Source organism: Lontra canadensis, unplaced genomic scaffold, assembly GCF_010015895.1.
Source record: "Lontra canadensis isolate GAN:19392208 unplaced genomic scaffold, GSC_riverotter_1.0 scaffold3, whole genome shotgun sequence".
Classification (NCBI taxonomy): Eukaryota; Metazoa; Chordata; class Mammalia; order Carnivora; family Mustelidae; genus Lontra; species Lontra canadensis.
The window spans coordinates 22,267,890-22,289,435 of record NW_022630997.1 but is presented as its reverse complement, the minus strand read 5'-3'; the positions used below and the strand labels follow the sequence as shown (position 1 = coordinate 22,289,435).

General features: G+C 36.1%; 1 protein-coding gene and 1 non-coding gene across 2 annotated transcripts in view; both read left to right on the top strand.

Annotated features, from left to right (window-relative positions):
- The window catches only part of HELLS (helicase, lymphoid specific), a 40,255-nt gene that overhangs the window by 16,372 nt on the left and 2,337 nt on the right, over positions 1-21,546 (top strand). Inside the window, exons 8-21 of the mRNA XM_032835958.1 lie at positions 1,664-1,888; positions 2,237-2,419; positions 3,068-3,211; positions 6,076-6,272; positions 6,470-6,566; positions 7,333-7,494; positions 8,776-8,915; positions 9,002-9,140; positions 9,762-9,845; positions 9,926-10,045; positions 12,581-12,697; positions 12,999-13,158; positions 16,915-17,011; positions 17,106-17,182. Coding sequence (XP_032691849.1) covers positions 1,664-1,888; positions 2,237-2,419; positions 3,068-3,211; positions 6,076-6,272; positions 6,470-6,566; positions 7,333-7,494; positions 8,776-8,915; positions 9,002-9,140; positions 9,762-9,845; positions 9,926-10,045; positions 12,581-12,697; positions 12,999-13,158; positions 16,915-17,011; positions 17,106-17,182 — 1,942 coding nt within the window. The remainder of the gene's footprint in view (positions 1-1,663; positions 1,889-2,236; positions 2,420-3,067; positions 3,212-6,075; positions 6,273-6,469; positions 6,567-7,332; positions 7,495-8,775; positions 8,916-9,001; positions 9,141-9,761; positions 9,846-9,925; positions 10,046-12,580; positions 12,698-12,998; positions 13,159-16,914; positions 17,012-17,105; positions 17,183-21,546) is intronic.
- LOC116858576 lies at positions 5,058-5,194 on the top strand. Its single transcript, XR_004380941.1, has one exon. It is a non-coding gene; the product is annotated as a U4 spliceosomal RNA (small nuclear RNA).

The window sequence follows — 21,546 nt, the reverse complement described above, 5'->3', positions numbered from 1 at the left end:
ACAGACCAGTTTTGCCCAGTTTTTAACCTTTTTCACAGGCTGTTTCATACAAATAAAATCCAAATATGTATCTTTTATTTCCTGTTAACTTATTATTCAACATAGTTGATACTCATTTATATTGTTGAGTTTATTAGTAGCTTTTTTTAAGTTACTGAGTAAAATTCCATTGAATGAATACTATAATTTCTTTATCCATTCTCTGGATGGGCATTTGAATTGTTTCCAGTTTGTGACTTATGAATAAGACCACCATGATAATTTGTGTACAAGTCTGTATGGACGTGTTTTCTTGTTCTTGAGTATATACCCAGAAATGGAATTGCTGGGTCATACTGTAAATATATGTTTTGAGTTTAAGAAAATTCTTTTCCTGAAGTGAACACACCCATTTTATTCTCACCAGCAGTGTATAAAAGTTTCTGTTAAGAAAAATAAAAGTAAAAAGAAGTTTCTCTTGATGTTACTACCAGCATTTCATGTTAGTCTTCTTAATTTTAACTGAACATGAAATGAATTTCACATTTTACTGAATGTGAAATGAATCTTGTATGGTTTTATTTTGCATTTTCTTAATTGCTAATTATATTTTCATGTTCTTAATGGCTCTATGTTTTCTTTTATAGAGTTCCTATTCACGTCTTTTGCCCATTTATTGAGTTACTTGCCCTTTTATTGTTGATATATGAGTTCTTTATATAATGCACAAGTTCTTTGTCAGATTTATGTACTGTATTTTCTTTCAGTTTGTGGCTTGCCTCCTCATTTTCTTAATGGTGTCTTTCAGTAAGCAGAACTTCTAAGTTTTATAGTAGCTCAGTTTATCGCTTCCCCCCAACCCCTTTGGTAGTTAGTGCGTTTTTGTCCTCTTTAAGAAATTATCACAAGGTTATCAAGATACTCTGTTTTCTTCTAAAAGCTTTAGGGTTTTGTTTTTGACTTTATGATGAACATCACAAATTAGTTTTATTTATGGAATGGTAAAATTCAGGGTTTGTAATTTTCCAGTTGAAGGTCTAGTTGTAGCTTTATTTGTGACTTCTCATGTATAAGACTTCCATCTGAATTGACTCAGTCCTCGTTTTCACATTCTTAAATGTGAAATAAAGAGTTGTGGATGTCACTAACCAGTATAATCTATCATTTGTCATAAGTTGGTAATGCGTGTCATTACAGATAAATTGCTACTCTTAAGTGTGATGTAGGGAGTTCTTAAACTTTATTTACTTTGCCCCTTTTTCTTCAACAAAAGTAATTTAGATGGAAGTAAATGTTCTTTTTTCCTTGAAAGGATTTTTTTTCCTTTCTATTTTATAGACATTATCCATTATTTTTAATTTGGGTGAAAGAAATTATTATTAACAAAATAGTTTAATAAATTCTTGAGTAGCTCATTTAAAAAGTTTGGATGGGAGGTACAGTTGTAAAGGTCATTTCAATAGTGTGTGCCTGTAATCTGTAAGAGTTATCTCAATTTTTTTTCAATGGCTTTGCATTTGTGAGAGAATGGGGGTAAGTATCTCTAAGGTTTTATTCAACAAATGGTTTTATTTCTATATACTTAATGATTATAGGACTGGGTAAATTTTGATTAAATTTTCTGATAAATAGAGGGTAGCAGCATTATGTATCAACGTTCTAATTAAGCTTTTTTTCCTCACAGAATGAAAGTTGTTCTTCTAATCTCTGTGTAGAAGACCTTCAGAAAAACAAAGATTCAAATACTATAATTAAAGACAGATTGTCTCAAACGGTTAGGCAGAACACTAAATTCTTTTTTGACCCAGTTCGGAAATGTGATGGACAGCCAGTACCCTTTCAACAACCAAAACACTTCACAGGAGGAGTGATGCGATGGTACCAAGTGGAAGGCATGGAATGGCTTAGGGTAATGAATTCTCAATTTTAATGGAAGATATTGGTTCATATCTATATAATAGCCTATTAATGTGCTGTAACATAACTTGAGTTGTTCCTTCCAAGTTCATTATTAAATGTGAAATTTTGTGTGTAAATACTTACTTTCAAATTTATTTATCTAGACTAAATTTTTGGTATTTTATTCAAGATTGCCAACACTTCTATGGTTTTGATAACCAATTTCCCACAGGTGTTATAACCATGAATATGCCAATCTTATCATTATTATCATTGGGTAAAAAGAAGAAGTAAACTGTTGCTAATCCAGCAGGTGTTTATATCTGAATTTAAATACAGTGTGTATTATTTTGTCCAGATGCTTTGGGAAAATGGAATTAATGGCATTTTAGCAGATGAAATGGGATTGGGAAAGACCGTTCAGTGCATTGCTACAATTGCATTGATGATTCAGAGAGGAGTACCTGGACCTTTTCTCGTCTGTGGCCCTTTGTCTACACTTCCTAATTGGATGGCAGAATTCCAGAGATTTACACCAGACGTAAGATATATTTCCTTTTGTTGAATATATTATCATTTCTATTATTGTTTTGTGGCCTGAATTGTAAAATTATTATTATAATTGATTTTTGGACTACATCTTGAGGGTTGTGTTTTTTGTTTTAAGTTTTTTTAAGTAATCTCTACACCCAGTGTGGGGCTTGAACTCATGACCCCAAGGTCAAGAGTTGTGTGCTCCTCTGACTGAGCCAGCTAGGAACCCCTAGTTGAATTATTTTTCAAATGTTAGCAAAACCTATGTTAAGTGTGTACGTAAGAGTAGGTATTAGTAATCTCAGGTATTTGCCAAAAATATCCCTGGATGATTTTCAGTGCATTGGATAATTTCATTCACATAAGACTGACATAGGTAGAAATTATTTCTCTTACTGTGGTGTTTTCCTTCCATATATTTGTGTCGTCTTAGCCATATCCTTCCCTTATATTTGATTTGTTTTCATGGCTTATTTTATTCTCTTTTATAAGTAAAGTAATTTATTAGAGGTGATTGACTCATTTTGCTATAGAAAAATAGAGCTAAGATTAAATCATCTTTTCTCTCCTAAATGATAAATTTTATATTTTCCAAATTGTTAATAATTTGCATTTTGTCCTTAAGTTTGTTATAAATCAATATAAAATCTTTTAGATTCCTACTATGCTATATCATGGGACCCAGCAGGAACGTCGAAAATTGGTAAAGAATATTTACAGACGAAAAGGGACACTGCAGATTCATCCTGTGGTAATTACTTCATTTGAAATAGCCATGAGAGACCGAAATGCATTACAGGTATTGGTCTCCATTGAACTCTTTGTGATCCATAAACCACATTTTTCTTAGTTCATAGCACTTTCGCACCATCTGGTAGCATTTGTTGATTTTTTTTTTTTTTTTTTTTTTTCTGATGGAAGCAGTGGATTGTGTTCTACAGATTTTTTCAGAAACCAAAAGTTGGTATTAACAGATTGAGAAGGTTGTAGTCTTTAACAAGAAAATTGAAACAATAGCACCTTGACCTATAGCCATAATATCATTCTAGTGTGTTAAGTTCAGCTAGACATAAACCTAATCTGAGAATATGTTCCAGATGTGTCTGACATGTGGTTTAAGTATATAGAACTTATCCATTTAATTTTAATTAAATAAGAATTGCATATATGAAAACAAGTTATTTTTAGACTGTCTTATGGCTATATGGTGTATCTGTTTTTAGTGTATGTTGTAGCTACTTAATTATTAGTGCTCAAGTTATGCAGTTGGAAAGTTAACCTTTGCTCATTGTCTCTTAGTTCATTTTTTGGTATTTGCACTTCTCTATCACTGTTCCACCTATTTCACATTTAGTTCTAAATTTACAACTTTTCCTTTTTCTGTCTGGTATATCAGATTTTACTTGTGTGCTGGTGGAAATTTGGGCTATATGAATTGCAGTTATGTTACTTCTTCACAATAAAAGTAATATACGCTACTTGTAGAAGAAAGCATACAGACTTCAAAGCAGTTGTAATTCTGAGAATGCTGCTGCTATATTAAGTATTTTTGTTAGCATATAGATATAATATATATATTGTGTCTTGAAAATTCAGTTTTCTACTAAATAATAAAACATGAAGACCTTTCTAGTTATTTTGACCTCCCTACCCTGACCACATTGGAACAGATGAGCCTTATTGTCAATTCCATTTGCTAGTGGTTAAGAATTTTTATAATTTCCCCTTTCACTGAACATAGGATATTATTTTAAGAATCTTCACTTTGAGGGTACAGGGCTCCTATTCCTGACTGGCAGCAGAAGTATCCATTAACTTAGGAAATTTTTTTTTTTTTTTTAATTTGACAGAGAAAGATAGCAAGAGAGGGAACACAAGTAGAAGGAGTGGGAGCGGGAGAAAAAAGCAGGCTTCATGCCAAGCAGGGAGCCTGATGTGGGGCTTGATCCCAGGATCCTGGGATCATGACATGAACCGAAGGCAGACACTTAATGACTGAGCCACCCAGGCGCCCAACTTACAAAATCATTTTTCAGAATCCTCATTTCTGTTGCATTGGGTTTTCTTTGCTCTTACATATTCATTTATATTTGTTTTGCTTTTTTATGGTAGATGTCTTATAGTGAGAGATTACTTAGGTTATCTGGTATTACCAGCAAAAGCAGTCCCAATTTTTTTTCTTTAAAAAAAAGTCATATTTAAAAAAAATTTTTTTTAAGATTTTATGTATTTATTTGACAGAGAGAGACAGTGAGAGAGGGAACACAAGCAGGGGGAGTGGAAGAGGGAGAAGCAGGCTTCCCGCGGAACAGGGATCGTGATGCGGGGCTCAATCCCAGCACCCTAGGATCATGATCTGAGTCAAAGGCAGATGCTTAATGACTGAGACACCCAGGTGCCCCCCAAAACTTTTTTTTTAAATTCTGCTATGAATCTATTAGAATGAAATGCAAAATATGTCCCATTTCATGTTCTTTCCCCCAATTTACCAATCTTGTTCTCTGAGGATACCTATAATTGCCAGCTTGGTATTTCTATTTCCCAGAAATAGTCCATATTTTTGCATTTTTAAACAATAAAATAGATGAACTTTAAGATTGCCTGATCAAAATAAAAGAGAAAGCACAGATAATAAAAATGAGAGAAGCGTTGTGCAGGGACAGTATTGTAGCCAATGAGGTTTATCTGAGGTGCGATTATTGCTAATTGAAAAATGAGAGTAAGATTTGTTTTGTTGTTTTTGCTTTTTTTCCCCCACAAAGTTTTTTTTCCTCCTTTGAGTTGATGATGCTCAGAGTAAGATTGTAGTTTTGTTGTTTTTGCTTTCTTTTTTTTAACAAGGTTTTGAAAAGTGAGAAATTAAAATTATTTTTATGACAACTTACTGAAAGTAAATGGATGGCTTTCTATGAAGATAGAAATTACTAAAACTGCCCCCAGAAGAAAGGCAAAGCCTAAACAAATCAGTAATTATACTAAGAAACTGAGAACACCATCAGATTAGAATGTCCATTTCAGATGAGGGTCTCAAGAATGAAAATTCTAATATTTAATGTTTCAGAGCATGTGGCACTAATAAAGCTTTAGTTCTTTTTTAGGAATCTAGTATAACACTAATCAAAACCTGATAAAGCATTACACAGGGAAACCACGGACTGCTTTTTTTTTTTCCCCCGTTTCTTTTAAGATTTATTTTTAGAGAGAGAGAATGAGAGGGAGCACGAGTGGGAGGGGTAGAGGAAGAAGGAAAGAATCTCAGGCAGACTCCACACTGAGTGCAGAGCCCAGTGCCGGGCTCCATCTCACGACCTGAGCCAAAATCAAGTAGGACACTCAACCAGTTGCACCGCCCAGATGTCCCCAGACTGCCTGACTAAAGAATGTGAATAGAAAAAGTTTAAATACATAATAGCAGGTGGACTTTATTAGTTCATAGCCAAGGGAAAGTCTATTTTAGGAACAAAAGTATGCATCAGTTTTAGGAAATTTATTTATCCTTTTAGTAGTTCAGAGGAAAACATGACCATCTCAATAGATACAGAAATGCCATTTGATAAAATTGAACATCCATCCCTGATAAAGAAGTTTTATTTTTAGAATTGTTTTTTAAAAAAAAATTGTGAGATCATCATTTTAAAGTTTTTCCCTAAATTCCTTTTCTAGCACTGCTATTGGAAATACTTAATAGTAGATGAAGGACACAGAATTAAGAACATGAAATGCCGTCTAATCAGGGAGTTAAAACGATTCAATGCAGATAACAAACTTCTTTTGACTGGTACTCCCTTGCAAAACAATTTATCAGAACTTTGGTCATTGCTAAACTTTTTGTTGCCAGATGTATTTGATGACTTGAAAAGGTAGGTAAGCCAGTTATTTAACTATTTTCTATATTTTTCTAACCTCAAATCTGCTCTTAGTCAAAATTAATTCCGTTCTCCTAGGTAGTTGGATTAAAAATGATACCTTTTGGCAACTTCTTTGTGGTATATATATATATGTTAATATAATTGATTTGTGGGTTAGGTTAAGTTGTAATCATTTTTTTCTCTTACAGCTTTGAATCTTGGTTTGATATCACTAGTCTTTCTGAAACTGCTGAAGATATTATTGCTAAAGAAAGAGAACAGAACGTATTGCATATGCTGCACCAGGTTGTGACTTTGTCTTATTCTGCTTACTATGGACTCAGAATGAAAAAGGAACTGCATAGATTATCTTTTGTAATAGATTTTGAAAAAGTGACCTCTAGGGCTGGGAGAAGAGCAAGGGAATAAGTTAATTCTAAAGGGGGTAGGAGGCTCTTCATTTTTCAAGACTTGATAGTATTTTTATTTACTTACTTATCTATCTAGCTATTTATTTATTTATTTAAAGATTATTTATTTATTTTTTGACAGAGAGAGAGAGAGAGAGAGAGAGAGATCGATCGATCACAAGTAGGCAGAGGCAGGCAGAGGGAGAGGGGGAAACAGGCTCCGCTGAACAGAGAGTCCCATGCGGGGATTGATTCCAGGACCCTGAGACCATGACCTGAGCTGAAGGCAGAGGCTTAACCCTCTGAGCCACGCAGGCACCCAAGACTTGATAGTACTTTTATTTTTTTATTTTTTAAAGATTTTATTTATTCATTTGACAGAGAGAGAGAGATCACAAGCAGGCAGAGAGGCAGGCAGAGAGAGGGGGAAGCAGACTCCCCACTGAGGAGAGAGCCCGATGCAGGGCTCGATCCCAGGACCCTGGGATCATGACCTGAGCCGAAGGCAGAGGTTTAACCCACTGAGCCACCCAGGCACCCTTTGATAGTACTTTTAAAGGAAAAAAGAGAAAGAAGGGATTAGGAGGTGTGTGGAGAGAGTATTGCCTGAAAGCATACAAATGCTTCATATTGACATACGTTTATTCATGTTTAAATTTTAGATTCTAACACCTTTCTTACTGAGAAGACTAAAATCTGATGTTGCTCTTGAAGTTCCTCCTAAACGAGAAGTAGTTGTTTATGCACCACTTTCAAAGAAACAAGAGATCTTTTATACAGCTATTGTGAACCGTACAATTGCAAACATGTTTGGATGCAGTGAGGTAGAGTATGGCTTTGACATAAACTGTAAATAACAGTTGTATTGGAAATTCCTTGGTTAATTTCAGTCTTAGATCTTATCATCTGTTTTTAGGACTTAGAGAATATGAATTTCTAACTAGAGTATAAAGCAATAATGAAAGTTGTCTCCTAGTAATTCTGTGATCCTACTAAAATTCAGGTGATGGTTCATGCATTAATTGCTTTATAATTATCTGGAATGTTTGTTAAAATTTTTTATTCCTATCCCAGATTAACCCAAATTATGCTATGTGGGGATTGACTAGGAAATAACAGGCACACACTGTATACAAGAGTTTCCCAGCTAGACCAATCCCCCATACACAATCCCTTTATAGAAGGTTATTGGTCTCCAAAAATGTAATAGAATACCTTATTTGAAAGAAATATCTTCTTTCATTACCCACCATATTACATTAAAGTAGAATGTGATTATCTTAAAAGATTAGGGGACCCTTAAATTTTGTTTAAATGTCTAGACTTTTTGCTGTATACCATGTACCAATCTATTTTTCAAGACATTTATGGTTCTGTACATTTCTGTTTTGTGTAACCTTTAGATTCTGTTCCCCAATTTTTATTATAATTAAAGAGAGAATCTGGTTTTTGAACTATTAGAAATTTATAATCATTGCTTATTGTGAGGAATTTCATTGCAGTGTTATACCAGTCCAAAGAAATGTTCTCTAATGCAGATATGTGGAGCTCCTTAACTTAACCCTAAGTTACTAAATTCTTTTTTTTTTTTTAAGATTTTATTTATTTATTTGACAGATAGAGATAACAGGTAGGCAGAGAGGCAGGCAGAGCGAGAGGAGGAAGCAGGCTCCCTGCTGAGCAGAGAGCCCGATGCAGGGCTCAATCCCAGGACCCCGGGATCATGACCCGAGCCAAAGGCAGAGGCTTTAACCCACTGAGCCACCCAGGCGCCCCATAAATTCTTTATATAAGTTCAAAACAGTTCTATCCATCCTTAATTTTTTCCACTGAGATATGGAGGCATTTACTCTAATGCTCTGATACTGTCATAAGCGTTTAAAATACTTAGACTTAATATGACCATATTTGCACATGGCCAAAGTTTATGGAGCCTTTATTTTGTGCCTTTGGAAATCCCTAAACTTGATGATGAAAGAGAATTTTTTTTTTCTTTATATCTTAAAACATTTGCACATAAAAATATTACAATCCACTTTTATGTATTTAGAATTTAAGTGTATAGGTTCTTTAACATATATTCCTTTTTAATTATTCACTTTTAGAAAGAAACTGTTGAGCTAAGTCCCACTGGACGACCAAGACGGCGAACTAGAAAGTCAATAAATTACAGCAAAATAGATGATTTCCCTAATGAATTGGAAAAATTGATCAGTCAAATGCAGCCAGAAGTAGACCGAGAAAGGTGTGAGTTTAAAATAAATTTAAGTATTCTTTAAACCGTGATACTTTTTGTATTTCTCACATTCATGGATTATATGTTTTTGATAGAGCTGTTGTGGAAACAAATATCCCTATAGAATCTGAAGTTAATCTGAAGCTGCAGAATATAATGATGCTCCTTCGTAAGTGCTGTAATCATCCATATTTGATTGAGTACCCTATAGACCCGGTCACACAAGAGTTTAAGGTGAATACCATTTAATAATGTACTATTTTGATTTCTGGAACTACCCCTCCGTACCTCCCATTCCTCCCTCCCCACCCTTTCTCCTGCTCCCCCTCAAGTAAATTTTAAGAAAAATCGACATTTGTGCTGTAAGTTTAAACTTAATGTTCTCTTACTATAAAGCCTCTGGGAGAGGAGTGAGAAGGATAGTTCAAGGTTGGACTTAGATTAATTTTTTTGTGAAATCGTTCATTTTATTTATTTTTTAAGAGAGAGTGTGCGCTCAATGTTGGGAGGAGCAGAGGGAGAGAATCTTAAGCAGGCTCCCTCCATGTAGAGCCCTATGTGGGGCTTAATCTCATGAAGCTGAGATCATGACTTGAGCTGAAATCAAGAGACAGGCACTTAACCAACTGAGCCATTCAGGTGCCCCCATTTTAAATTCCAGAGTGTGTCTTTCCTTGAGAAAGAATTGTCTTCTGATTTAAAAAGATCAAATGATAAGGTCAGTTTGTTTTTTAATTTAAAGTTTTATGGAGACTTGTCATTGAGAATGAACTATTTACCTAGATTTTATTTTGAGAAAAACAGATTATTGGTAATTATTGTAACTGTTTTTTCTGTTCCTTCTCTGCTTTTAAGATTGATGAAGAATTGATAACAAATTCTGGGAAATTCTTAATTTTGGATCGAATGCTGCCAGAACTAAAAGCCAGAGGGCACAAGGTGGTAATTTTGATCGGATTTTTGATTATTTAATTACTTCTATTAATTGGTATAGATACTAAGATATATTTAAATTTCAGGTGCTGCTTTTTTCACAAATGACAAGAATGTTGGACATTTTGATGGATTATTGCCACTTCAGAAGTTTCAACTTTAGCAGGCTTGATGGATCCATGTCTTATTCAGAGAGAGAAAAAAATGTAAGATTACTTCAGTCCTACATACCAAATTATCTTTTGTAACTATCTAGGTTTCTAAAGTAATGTTCAGAGTAGAATCACAAATTGATAGACTAAAAACCTTGTAGTAGGCTCAAACACAAACATTTTTTTAAAACTGATTTTTTTTTAAAGATTTTATTTATTTATTTGACAGACAGAGATCACAGGTAGGCGGCGGGGTGGGGGGGAGAGCAGGCTTCCCACCTATCAGAGAGCTCGATGCAGGGCTCAATCCCAGGACCCCAAGATCATGACCTGAGCCAAAAGCAGACGCTGAACCCACTGAGCCACCCAGACGCCCCAAACACATAAACATTTTTATTTAGTATTAGTAAGTCTTAATTTTTTAAAAAGATATTTATTTATGTATGTATGTATGTATTTATTTATTTGACATCAAGAGACATAGCGAGAGAGCAAGTATAAGCCCGGGGAGGGAGAAGCAGGCTTCCTGCTGAGCAGGGAGCCTGATGTGGGGCTCAGTCCCAGGACTCTGGGATTCATGACCTGAGCCAAAGCCAAATGCTTAATGACTGAGCCATCAAAGCGCCCCTTAATGTTTCTTAAGTTATATATTTTTCTGGTCCAACTTGACTTAATAATATCCTACTTCACTACCACTGTAAGAATATTGAGAGAACAATACTTTTTTTCCCTCCTGATTTTGGCTCTTTTCTCTACCCTAACATTTCACTGAAAATTTAAAATCTAAGCAGTTGAAAGAGTTTTATAGGAACATATATAAATCTGAGAACCTGTCATTAAGCTTATACTATTCCTTTTGGTCATATGCTTTTGATACAGAATCAGTCTATTTCTGTATCCATTTAACATTTTATCTTTTGGGGAGCATTTCAAAATAAATTAGAGATAATAATTCCCTTCTATTTTGGCATTTTGTCTTTTGGGGTGAATTTTACATATCATGAAGTGCATAAAGTCAAGTGTACATTTTCTGAGTTTTGATGAATGCAAACTTAACATCAGCTCAGCAAGTTCTCTAATGCCCCCTCTCAAGGAACCCACTTTTCCTGCTTACCCCATCCACTGGGAAACCACTTGGGGCTTTAGTTGTTGTTTTGGTCACTATGTTTTTAAGATTTTTAAGAGAGGTTGGTCTAGACTTTTTTTTTTTTTAATAACATTAGATATTCTTCCTTCAATTTCCTTTGTGATGTGTGAATTTTCTTTTTTAACAAAAATATCCTTTTTTTTTTTTTTTTTTTTTTTTGAGGATTTTATTTCTTGGAGAGAGAGAGAGCACAAGCAGGGGGAGCTGCAGAGGTGGTGGGGGAGAAGCAGGCTCCCACAGAGCAGGGAGCCTGATGCAGGGCTCCATCCCAGTACTCTGGGATCATGACCTGAACTGAAGGCAGACACTTAACTGACTGAGCCATCCAAGTACCCCAACAAAAATATCCTTAATAAAAGAGGGGCTTGGAAAACAAATGAAGGTAACATAAGCAGATGTTTAATATGTTAACATAATTGCTCCTAGGTCTAAATGACTGATTCGGTTTCCTATGGGTACATCTTTTAATTGCTGTAATTAAAAACAATTTCCCTCCTCAGTTCTTTCAGCTAAAGTTCTCTTTTCTTTATTTCTAGTACTCATAGCTATGATTTAATACAGTGAAAGGATACAGATTAAAATCAACAAAAAGAAAAGTCGTAGGGTGAAGTCTAGGAGAAACCAGATGTGACTTTTCAGTGAGGTCACATAGACAGCACGCACTTCTCCCAGCAGCAGTTTATAATTGCGCATCTCAAGTAAGCCGGGGAAACTCCTCTGAGCTTGCTGTCCGTGGTTTCCATTGAGAGTTAATCATATAGGCATGATGTATCTATGTGATTGGCCTGAGCTACCTGGTCTCAAGCCCCTCTGAAGATCAAATTGATAGAGTTTCCCAGGGTTACAGTCTTAGCCTGGGCAGTAGGTAATGTTTAATGATTTTTTAATTTCATGAATGGGACGTCTTGATAACTTTCTCTTTTCAGCAAATCTTTTTTCTTTTTTTTCCAACTTCCATGACTTCTGGGTTTTCAGTGTTTATTTATTCCACATCTGAAGAATTCATACCTAGTTTGAAGAGTTCTGCTTTATTGGGGCACCTGGGTGGCTCAGTCGGTTAAACGGCTTCCTTTGCCTCAGGTCATGATCCCAGTGTTCTGGGATTGAGCCCCACATCAGGCTCCCTGCTCACTGGGGAGCCTGCTTCTCCCTCTGCCTCTGCATTGCATTGGTGGTTCAATGGTAGAATTCTCACCTACCTCTCCCTCTGCGTGCTCTGCCTACTTGTACTCTGTCTCTCTGTCAAATAAATAAATAAATAAAGTCTTTAAAAAAAAAAAAAGAATGCTGGCTTATTATATCCCTTGGCATTGCTGTCCCCACTCCTTTGCTATAAACACATGGTTATAAGATGGTTGCTCCACAGGCAGCACGATATCCGCATTCTAGGCTGTAACAGTTTCTTTCCTTACGTTTACCTTTTTTTTTTTTCTTGCTTTTAGATGCACAGCTTCAACACAGATCCGGATGTGTTTATCTTCTTAGTAAGTACACGAGCTGGTGGCCTGGGCATTAATTTGACTGCAGCAGATACAGTTATCATTTATGATAGTGATTGGGTAAGTTGGAAGTATAGCAATATGCTGTTGTATTTCCATTCTGAATTTTTTATCTTTCATTGTATGCTTTGCAGTTTTATTTATCTGTTTGTAAAAGGTATTCCGTCTTAAGACAAAAATCATTATCAGGTGCTCTGTTTGTAAAGTCTTGAATATGTTTTATCATTGAAACTGTTCTAGAAATCTAAAATGAGTTAAGACACTTTGACAAATTCTGATCGGATCATGCATTTAACTTCAGTAGGAGTTTAAATAACTTTAATGTTAAACTATTAAATATTATTTTTCTTTTCACTTTAAGAATCCCCAGTCTGATCTTCAGGCCCAGGATAGATGTCATAGAATTGGTCAGACAAAGCCAGTTGTTGTATATCGTCTTGTCACAGCAAATACTATCGATCAGAAAATTGTGGAAAGAGCAGCTGCTAAAAGGAAACTGGAAAAGTTGATCATCCACAAAAGTAAATTATACTTATTATTTTTTTATTATTTTTTAACATTCTTTTTTATTATATTCAGTTAACTACTATGTAGTACATCATTAGTTTTTGATGTAGTGTTCAGTGATTCGTTAGTTGTGTGTAACACCCAGTGCTCATCACAGCATGTGTCCTCCTTAATACCCATCACCATATCACCCCATCCCCCCCACCTGCCTTCCCTGTGAAATGTCAGTTTGTTTCCCGGGGTCCTTAAGTCTCTCATGGTTCACCTCCCTCTCTGATTGCTCCCCTTTCAGAGTTCCCTGCCTCCTCTATGGTCCTCCGTGGTATTCCTTATGTTCCACATATGAGTGAAACCATATGATAATTGTCTTTCTCTACTTGACTTACTTGGCATTAATCCCCTCCAGTTCCATCTATGTTAATTCAAGGGTTGGGTATTCATCCTTTTTTTTTTTTTTTAAGATTTTATTTATTTATTTGAAAGAGATCACAAGTAGGCATAGAGGCAGGCAGAGAGAGAGGAAGGGAAGCAGGCTCCCCGCCGAGCAGACCCGATGTGGGGCTCGATCCCAGGACCCTGGGATCATGACCTGAGTCGAAGGTAGAGGCTTTAACCCACTGAGCCACGCAGGCGCCCCGTTATTCATCCTTTCTGATGGCTGAGTAACATTCCATTGTATATATATATATACCACATCTTTATTTATTCACCTGTTGAAGAGCATCTTGTCTCCTTCCACAATTAGGCTATTATGGACATTGCTGCTATGAACATGGGGTGCAGGTGGCCTTTCTTTTCACTACATCTGTATCCTTGGGTAGTGAAATTGCTGGGTCGTAGGGTAGCTCTATTTTTAACATCTTAAGGAACCTCCATACTGTTTTCCAGAGTGGCTGTACCAGCTTGCATTCCCACCAACAGTGTAAGAGGGTTCCCCTTTCTTCACATCCTCACCAATGTTTGTTGTTTCTTGTTTTGTTAATTTTTGCCATTCTAACTGGTATAAGGTGGTATCTCAATTGTGATTTTGATTTGTATTTCCCTGATGGCTAGTTAATAATAATTTGTAGTGCTTTTCTTATTTCAGTTGTCTGTTGTTTATTGTGAGATTTCATTAGTGTTACTTCCTTATAAAATAAATTGGTATGACTTAACTAGTGTGGGATTTAAATAGGCAGTGGGGAGGGGCACCTGGGTGGGTCAGTCGGGTGAGTGCCCAACTCTTGATCTCAGATCAGGTCTTGATCTCAGGATCATGAGGTCAAGCTCATGTTTGGCTCCATGTAGGGCATGAAATCTGCTTAAAAAAATAGATGGTGGGGAGGGGCGCCTGGGTGCCTCAGTGGGTTAAAGCCTCTGCCTTGGGCTCAGGTCATGATCCTAGGGTCCTGGGATCGAGCCCCGCATCGGGCTCTCTGCTCAGCAGGGAGCCTGCTTCCTCCTCTCGCTCTGCCTGCCTCTCTGCCTACTTGTGATCCCTGTCTGTCAAAGAAATAAATAAAATCTTAAAAAAAAAAATAGATGGCGGGGAATTTGCTGATATAAAGACCTAAACTAGGTTGGCGTGCCTATAAACATGCATGAAGAAAAACATGAGTGTTTAGATGAGCAGAGGGGCAAAGAAAACTCTCCAGGACAACACTTTCAAAGTGCCATATCCTCAATTCTGTCATGGGAATTTGGCATGATATTAATGCTTATTCCTGATAAGAGATTGCCTATCAAAAGTCTTTAAGAAAACGTCAAGCCGCTTCTTACTAGTCCAGTATATTAAGTATTAGAGTATTAAAGATACGTTGAAATAGTGCTATTAAAAAAAAATCTGTTTACTTGGTTGAACTCAGTATTTCAAAAAATATTTGGCTCTGTAGAATGTCCCATTTCATCATTTCAAATCTGGTATTTTTCAAGTACTGTGTGTTTTTGTTTTTTAAGAGAGGGAGAGAGGGTTGTGGGGGGCAGAGGAAAAGGGAGAGAGAACAGGCTTTGCATGCAGCACGGGACCCAGTGTGTGGCTCAGTCTTACGACTCTGAGATCATGACCTGAGCTGAAATCAAGAGTGGGGTGCTTAACCGACTGACCCAGGTACAGATACAGTGTTTTCTTAAACTGGAAAAGATTCTGAGAGGTAGGGGAAGTAAAGTAAGTGAGGCATTGGTATTTTATATTTTATTCCCTAAGATTCTTTGGAGAAGTTCTACTTCTATTCGTTCAATATAAAATTCTATTCAGATAAATTAGCTTCATGGCTACGTTTAAAAAAAAGTTGAAAAAATCTAAGTTATGAAGCCTAGAGAAATGGGAACATGATAATGTTGAAAATCACTATTCATTTGTTTTATGCTACTTTTCCTACCTGCTCTCTACTTGAAAATACTTTCTCCAGTGTATCTGATTTTGAGGGAGATATGGTTTAGGTTTTAGAAATCTTTAATTTGACTTGTTGGAACATTTAGATTGTAGTTGGAATTTACACTGGAGGAAAAAAGAACTTTTCTAGGGGCGCCTGGGTGGCTCAGTGGGTTAAAGCCTCTGCCTTCGGCCCAGGTCATGGTCTCAGGGTTCAGGGATCAAGCCCCACATCGAGCTCTCTGCTCGGTGGGGAACCTGCTTCCTCCCCCTCTCTCTCTCTGCCTGCCTCTCTGCCTACTTGTGATCTCTGTCAAATGAATAAATAAAATCTTAAAAAAAAAAACTTTTCTAGTAAAATTTTGTGCAAATTAAAATTTTTTCACCTGTGCTGCTTTAGGAATTTGAATGATGAAATATATTTTCTTTATTGAATATAATTTAAATTCAGTAGAATGTGTGTCTAGTTTTATTTTTCCAAGTCTGTTTTTAGTATTTTGAAAAAGTAATATCAAAAAGCAATTTGAAAGGAATTTTTAAAATACTGACAGTATTTTATTACAATAATATACATACAGTAAAATGCCCAGATCTTAAGTGTACAAATTAATGAATCTTGACAAATGTATATACTTATGTAACTATCCTCCAGGTCAAGGTAACAACCTCCTTTGTCCAAAAGCATTTCCTTGTGCACCAGTTCATTTTCCATGTGCCCTTGTCCCTCAGTAGAAGGCACCACTGTTCTAGTTTCTGCCACATAGATTCCTTTTCCCTTTAATTTCATACGTGGATTCATTTCTACATATGTAGCTGCTTTTGTTCAGCATAATATTTTGAGATTTGTTTATGTTGTGTGTATTAGGAATTAATAGTTCATGTATCCATTCCTTTTTTTTTTAAGATATTATTTATTTGACAGACAGAGATCACAAGTAGGCAGAGAGGGAGGCAGAGACAGAGGAGGAAGCAGGCTCCCTGCTAAGCAAGAGCTCAGTGTGGGGCTCGATCCCAGGACCCTGGGATCATGACCTGAGCCAAAGGCAGAGGCTTTAACCCACTGAGCCACACAGGTGCCCCTCATATATCCATTCTTAAGTTGGTTGACATGTAAATTGGTTTCCAGATTTTTGTTTTTATGAATAAGCTTCTCTTGTACAGCTGTTTGTGGACATGTGCCTTTATTTGTTCGTGGTCTTTGGGTGGGTATATGTTTACCTATAGGAAACTACTAAACTTTGCCCTAAGTGGACATACCATTTTATACTTCTGCCATGAAAGTATGAGAGTTATGGTTGCTTTTCATCCTTATCAACACTTGGTTTTGCCTTTTCTTTTTAACATAAGACATTCTGATGGAGTATATTTTGGTTTTAAAAGTGATTTTCAGTGTTTCTAATTTCTTGAACATTTTTTCTAGATCATTTCAAAGGTGGTCAGTCTGGATTAAATCAATCTAAGAACTTCTTAGACCCTAAGGAATTAATGGAATTATTAAAATCTAGAGATTATGAAAGGTACGATTTTGCTTAAAAATATACATTTTTTTACAAAAATGTAATTCACAGTTTTGATTTATCGTATGGACTTGAATATTTTGTTTTCTTACAGGGAAGTAAAAGGATCAAGAGAGAAGGTCATTAGTGATAAAGATTTGGAGTTATTGCTAGATCGAAGTGATCTCATTGGCAAGTATCATGCTTTTACTTTCTTTAAGGGAAAGTGAAACAGACATTTTAAAAGAGAGAATAGTAATATTTAATGTACCCCTTTATGTAATTCATTCAGCCACTAGTCCACAACATTTAACCAATCTTTTCTCATTGTAATTCTCTTTTGTCAGAATCTTAAAATCATGAGATTTTACCCATCTTTTACTCAGGCATCTTTTACCAAGAAGAACCTCTCTTTAAATATAGTCACTATGTCATTACATTATTACATTTAAGAATATTGGCAGTAAAACTTTTGATACCCTTTACCTAGGCCATATTGAGATTTCTCCAGTGGTCTTTACAGTTAGAATCAGCATCCAAATTTCATTGTTGGCTTTGTCTCTTTTCTTCTATAACACCTTCCTCACTTTTGTTTTTCCAAGTCATTGACAAAAACTTGATTATTTGCTCTGTGCAATGACCTGCATTCTGGAATTGGCTGATTTTTTTTTTTTAAACCCCTTTTGTGTTGTCCTCTGATTTTTTCTTCAATCTACTTATTTTCTGAAAAGTGTAAATAGCTATATATGTAGCTGTACAAGCTTAATTAGATCTAGGTTCCATTTCTTAGGAATACTTCGTTCATTCTCTCTTTGAGAAAAGCACTTGTTAACATTTAATGAGGCTCCTTCCATGTGGCTTCAAGCTACCAGGACACAGTGCCCGCCCTCCCCAGCCCCCGATGCCAACACACCATTAATATTCTCAGCTGTTCTGCTAAAGAATTTGGCCTTCTATGATATCAAGCTGCTTTATGACCTTTCCCCGTCCCAGAACTTTGTAGCTTGATCGAATTTCATCATCGAACGATAGGATCAGCTCTGATCTTGTTCTTTGGCAGCATTTACCAGTGTTTGCTTGCTGACAGGGGCCAGTTGATCAAGGTTGCAGATGTGAAGAAGCTCTGATTCCTCCTTAAGCAGTATTGTGCCATACCAACTTTTCCACAGTAACCTGGGTGATAGTTGTTGAAGTTGATGACCCTGGTTTCCCGGGTGCTTCTGGTGCTTGCCAATGTGGCCGTGGTTCACATGGTCCTGACATTTCTGTGTCTTTCTTAGTCTGGATGGTACCTTAGCAGCCAAAACAGAAGAGCTGTCGTCAGAGTTAAAATCCTACCAGGCAGTACATATATCTGAGTTTCTTATTTTTAGTGAGCTAAGATTGGTCAGCTGATTCAGGCTGATCTTAAAAAGTTTTCTGCCCTTCTGTTCGACCTGTTGGTTTTAGTATCCATTGATGATGATTGTTTAGAACCATTATTTCCTGAAAGATTGCAAAAATGGTGATATTTCTTCTTTTGTTATTCCTTCATTAGTTAGAATTAGTTTATTAAGAACTTTTCCCTATCAATTATTTGGTTATTCTATAGGGGATACAGTCTATACAGGTGAGGCAGGATAAGTTGCTTCTTTTATTTATCAGTCTTTAGAATAATGAATTGATGTCTATCATGGTAACCATAAATAATCTTGAAAACAAATGCAATAAATATTTAAAACTCATCATTTCCTGATTATATTATTAACATACTACCAATATCTATACTCTTGATTGTATTATATTTGTATAGTGGAAATAGTGTATAATGCTGTACTCTGCACATCTTTTCCCAGCCCTAGTTCAACACTTATGTTGGTAGCTTGGTATTGATGATGATAGGGATATTTAATACCATGGAGATAGGAAAAAACTACAAATCAGGGGCTTTTGATGGGGCAGGGCATCAGGGGAACCAGTTAAACATTTATGAGCACATCACTGGGTTTAATTTCTTGATGTCTTTAACTTAGTTTCAAATAGCTCTTTTTAAAATTGTGCTCTTTGTCTTATCATTGAGTTGAAAGAAGTCTTTATATATTCAAGATATAAGTCCTTTATCTGATACATGTTCTGCAGATATTTCCTCCCAGTCTGTAGCTTAGCTTGCATGTTTGTTCTTCTTCTTCTTCTTTTTTTTTTTTTTAAACTAAATTCTATGCCTAGTGTGGAGCTTGAACTCATGACCCTGAGATCAAGAGTCACATGCTGTACCTTCTGGGCCAGCCAGGCACCCCTTGTCTTGCATTTTTCTTAAGTAGTGTCTTTTGAAGGTCAACAATATTTAAGTTTTATAAAGTCCAGTTTATCTTTTTTTGCTACCTCTCATGATTTTGATGTCATCTCTAAGTAATCTTTGCCTAACAAAGGTCATGGTGTTTTCTTTAAAGAGTTACGGTTTTAGTCGTTGTATTTGAATTAATTTTTCTGTAGAGTATGAGGTAAAGGTCTAAATTTTTTGTGCATGTTGTTACTCAGTTGTCCCAGCACCATTTATTGAAAAGATTATTCTTTCCCTAATGAATTGCCTTAGCAATGTTACTGAAAGTCCGTTGATCATGAATGTAACAGTTTATTTCTGTACTCCCAATTCTGGCCCCTTGATCTGTTTGTCAATCCTATGCTACTACCACACTGTCTTGATTATTATAGCTTTGTGGTCAGTTTTGAAATTGTGAGTGAATCCAATTTTGTTATTTTTCAAAATAAGTTTTAGCTATTCTGGATTTTTTTTTTTTAAGATTTTATTTCTTTATTTGACAGAGAGATCACAAGTAGACAGAGAGGCAAGCAGAGAGAGAGGAGGAAGCAGGCTCCCTACTGAGCAGAGAGCCCGATGCAGGGCTCCATCCCAGGACCCTGAGATCATGACGCGAGCCGAAGGCAGAGGTTTTAACCCACTGAGCCACCCAGGCGCCCCGCTATTCTGGATTTTTTGTTTTTTGTTTTTTGTTTAAGATTTTACTGATTTATTTGACAGAGTGAGAGCACAAACAAAGGGAGGAGCAGGGAGCCTGGGATCATGATCTGAACTGAAGGCAGGCGTCCAATTGACTGAGCCACCCAGGAGCCCATATTCTGGGATGTTTACGTGTTTATTTTAGTTTTCAAATAGTTCAGGAAAATGAGAAAGATAAATCCCTATGGCCAAATTTTAAATACATTATTAAATAAAAATCAGTTATATGGGGTGCCCAGCTGGCTCAGTCTGTGGAGTGTGCATCTCTTTTTTTTTTTTTTTTTTTAAGATTTTATTTATTTATTTGACAGAGAGAGATCACAGGTAGGCAGAGAGGCAGGCATAGAGAGAAGGGGAAGCAGGCTCCCTGCTGAGCAGAGAGCCCGATTTGGGACTCGATCCCAGGACCCTGGGATCATGACCTGAGCTGAAAGCAGAGGCTTTAACCCACTGAGCCACCCAGGTGCCCCGAGTGTGCATCTCTTGATCTTGATCTTGATCTTGATCTATAGATGATCTTGACCCACATTAGGTGTAGAGATTACTAAAAAAAAATAAAAATCTTACATGGAGTGGGTGGTTGGGTTACGGACTTTGGGGAGGGTATGTGATATGGTGAGTGCTGTAAAGTGTATAAGCCTGATGATTCACAGACCTGTACCCCTGGGGCAAATAATATATTATATGTTAATAAAAATAATTAATAAAAAATGGGGGAAATCTTAAAAAAAAAATCAGTTGTATAGAAGGAATGTAAGGATGGTATAATATCTGAAACTATTTGCATTATCTGAATAAAGGAGAACTAGATACTGAAAACCCACTTGAGATAACATCATAATCACCTCATATTTCTTAAACTAGACAGAAGAATGTTGTTAATCTGGTAAAATGCATCTATCCAGTAAGTTACGAAAATCAGGAGCATTCAAAGATAACCGCTCTCAGTCCCACTGTACAGTATACAACATTGCACAATTTACAAGGAAGTCCTAACTAACACTATAAAATAATAAAAGTAGGTTTAGGGGAGTAGTATTTAATTTTACCCTTAAAAGTACTTTAAGTAGTTAACTAAGTACTTTAAAAGTAAATTAAGTAGTACTTAATTTTTACAGGGGGGTATAATCATCTCCATAGAACGTAAGGGAATTTAGAAGTGTTTAGATAGAATTCAAGAAGGTTGCTATTAATTAATAGTATGTGTGAGGCACCTGGGTGGCTCAGTTGGTTAAGCGATTGCCTTTAGGTCATGATCCTGGAGTCCCAGGATCAAGTCCCGCATCAGCCTCCCTGATTAGTGGGGAGTCTGCTTCTCCCTCTGACCTTCCCCACTCTCATTCTCTCTTTCAAATAAATAAATTTTAAAAACTCTTGAAAAACAATTAATAGTATGTGTATCAGCAGTAATTATTTTGAAAATAAGAAGTTTCCAGTAACTATAAAACTGTAACATGCCTAGGATTAAGTGTAACAATTTAAAGCCATTATGGGCAAAATTATGAAACATAGGACTGAATAAATGTACATATTTAACTATATTCATGGATGTGAATGA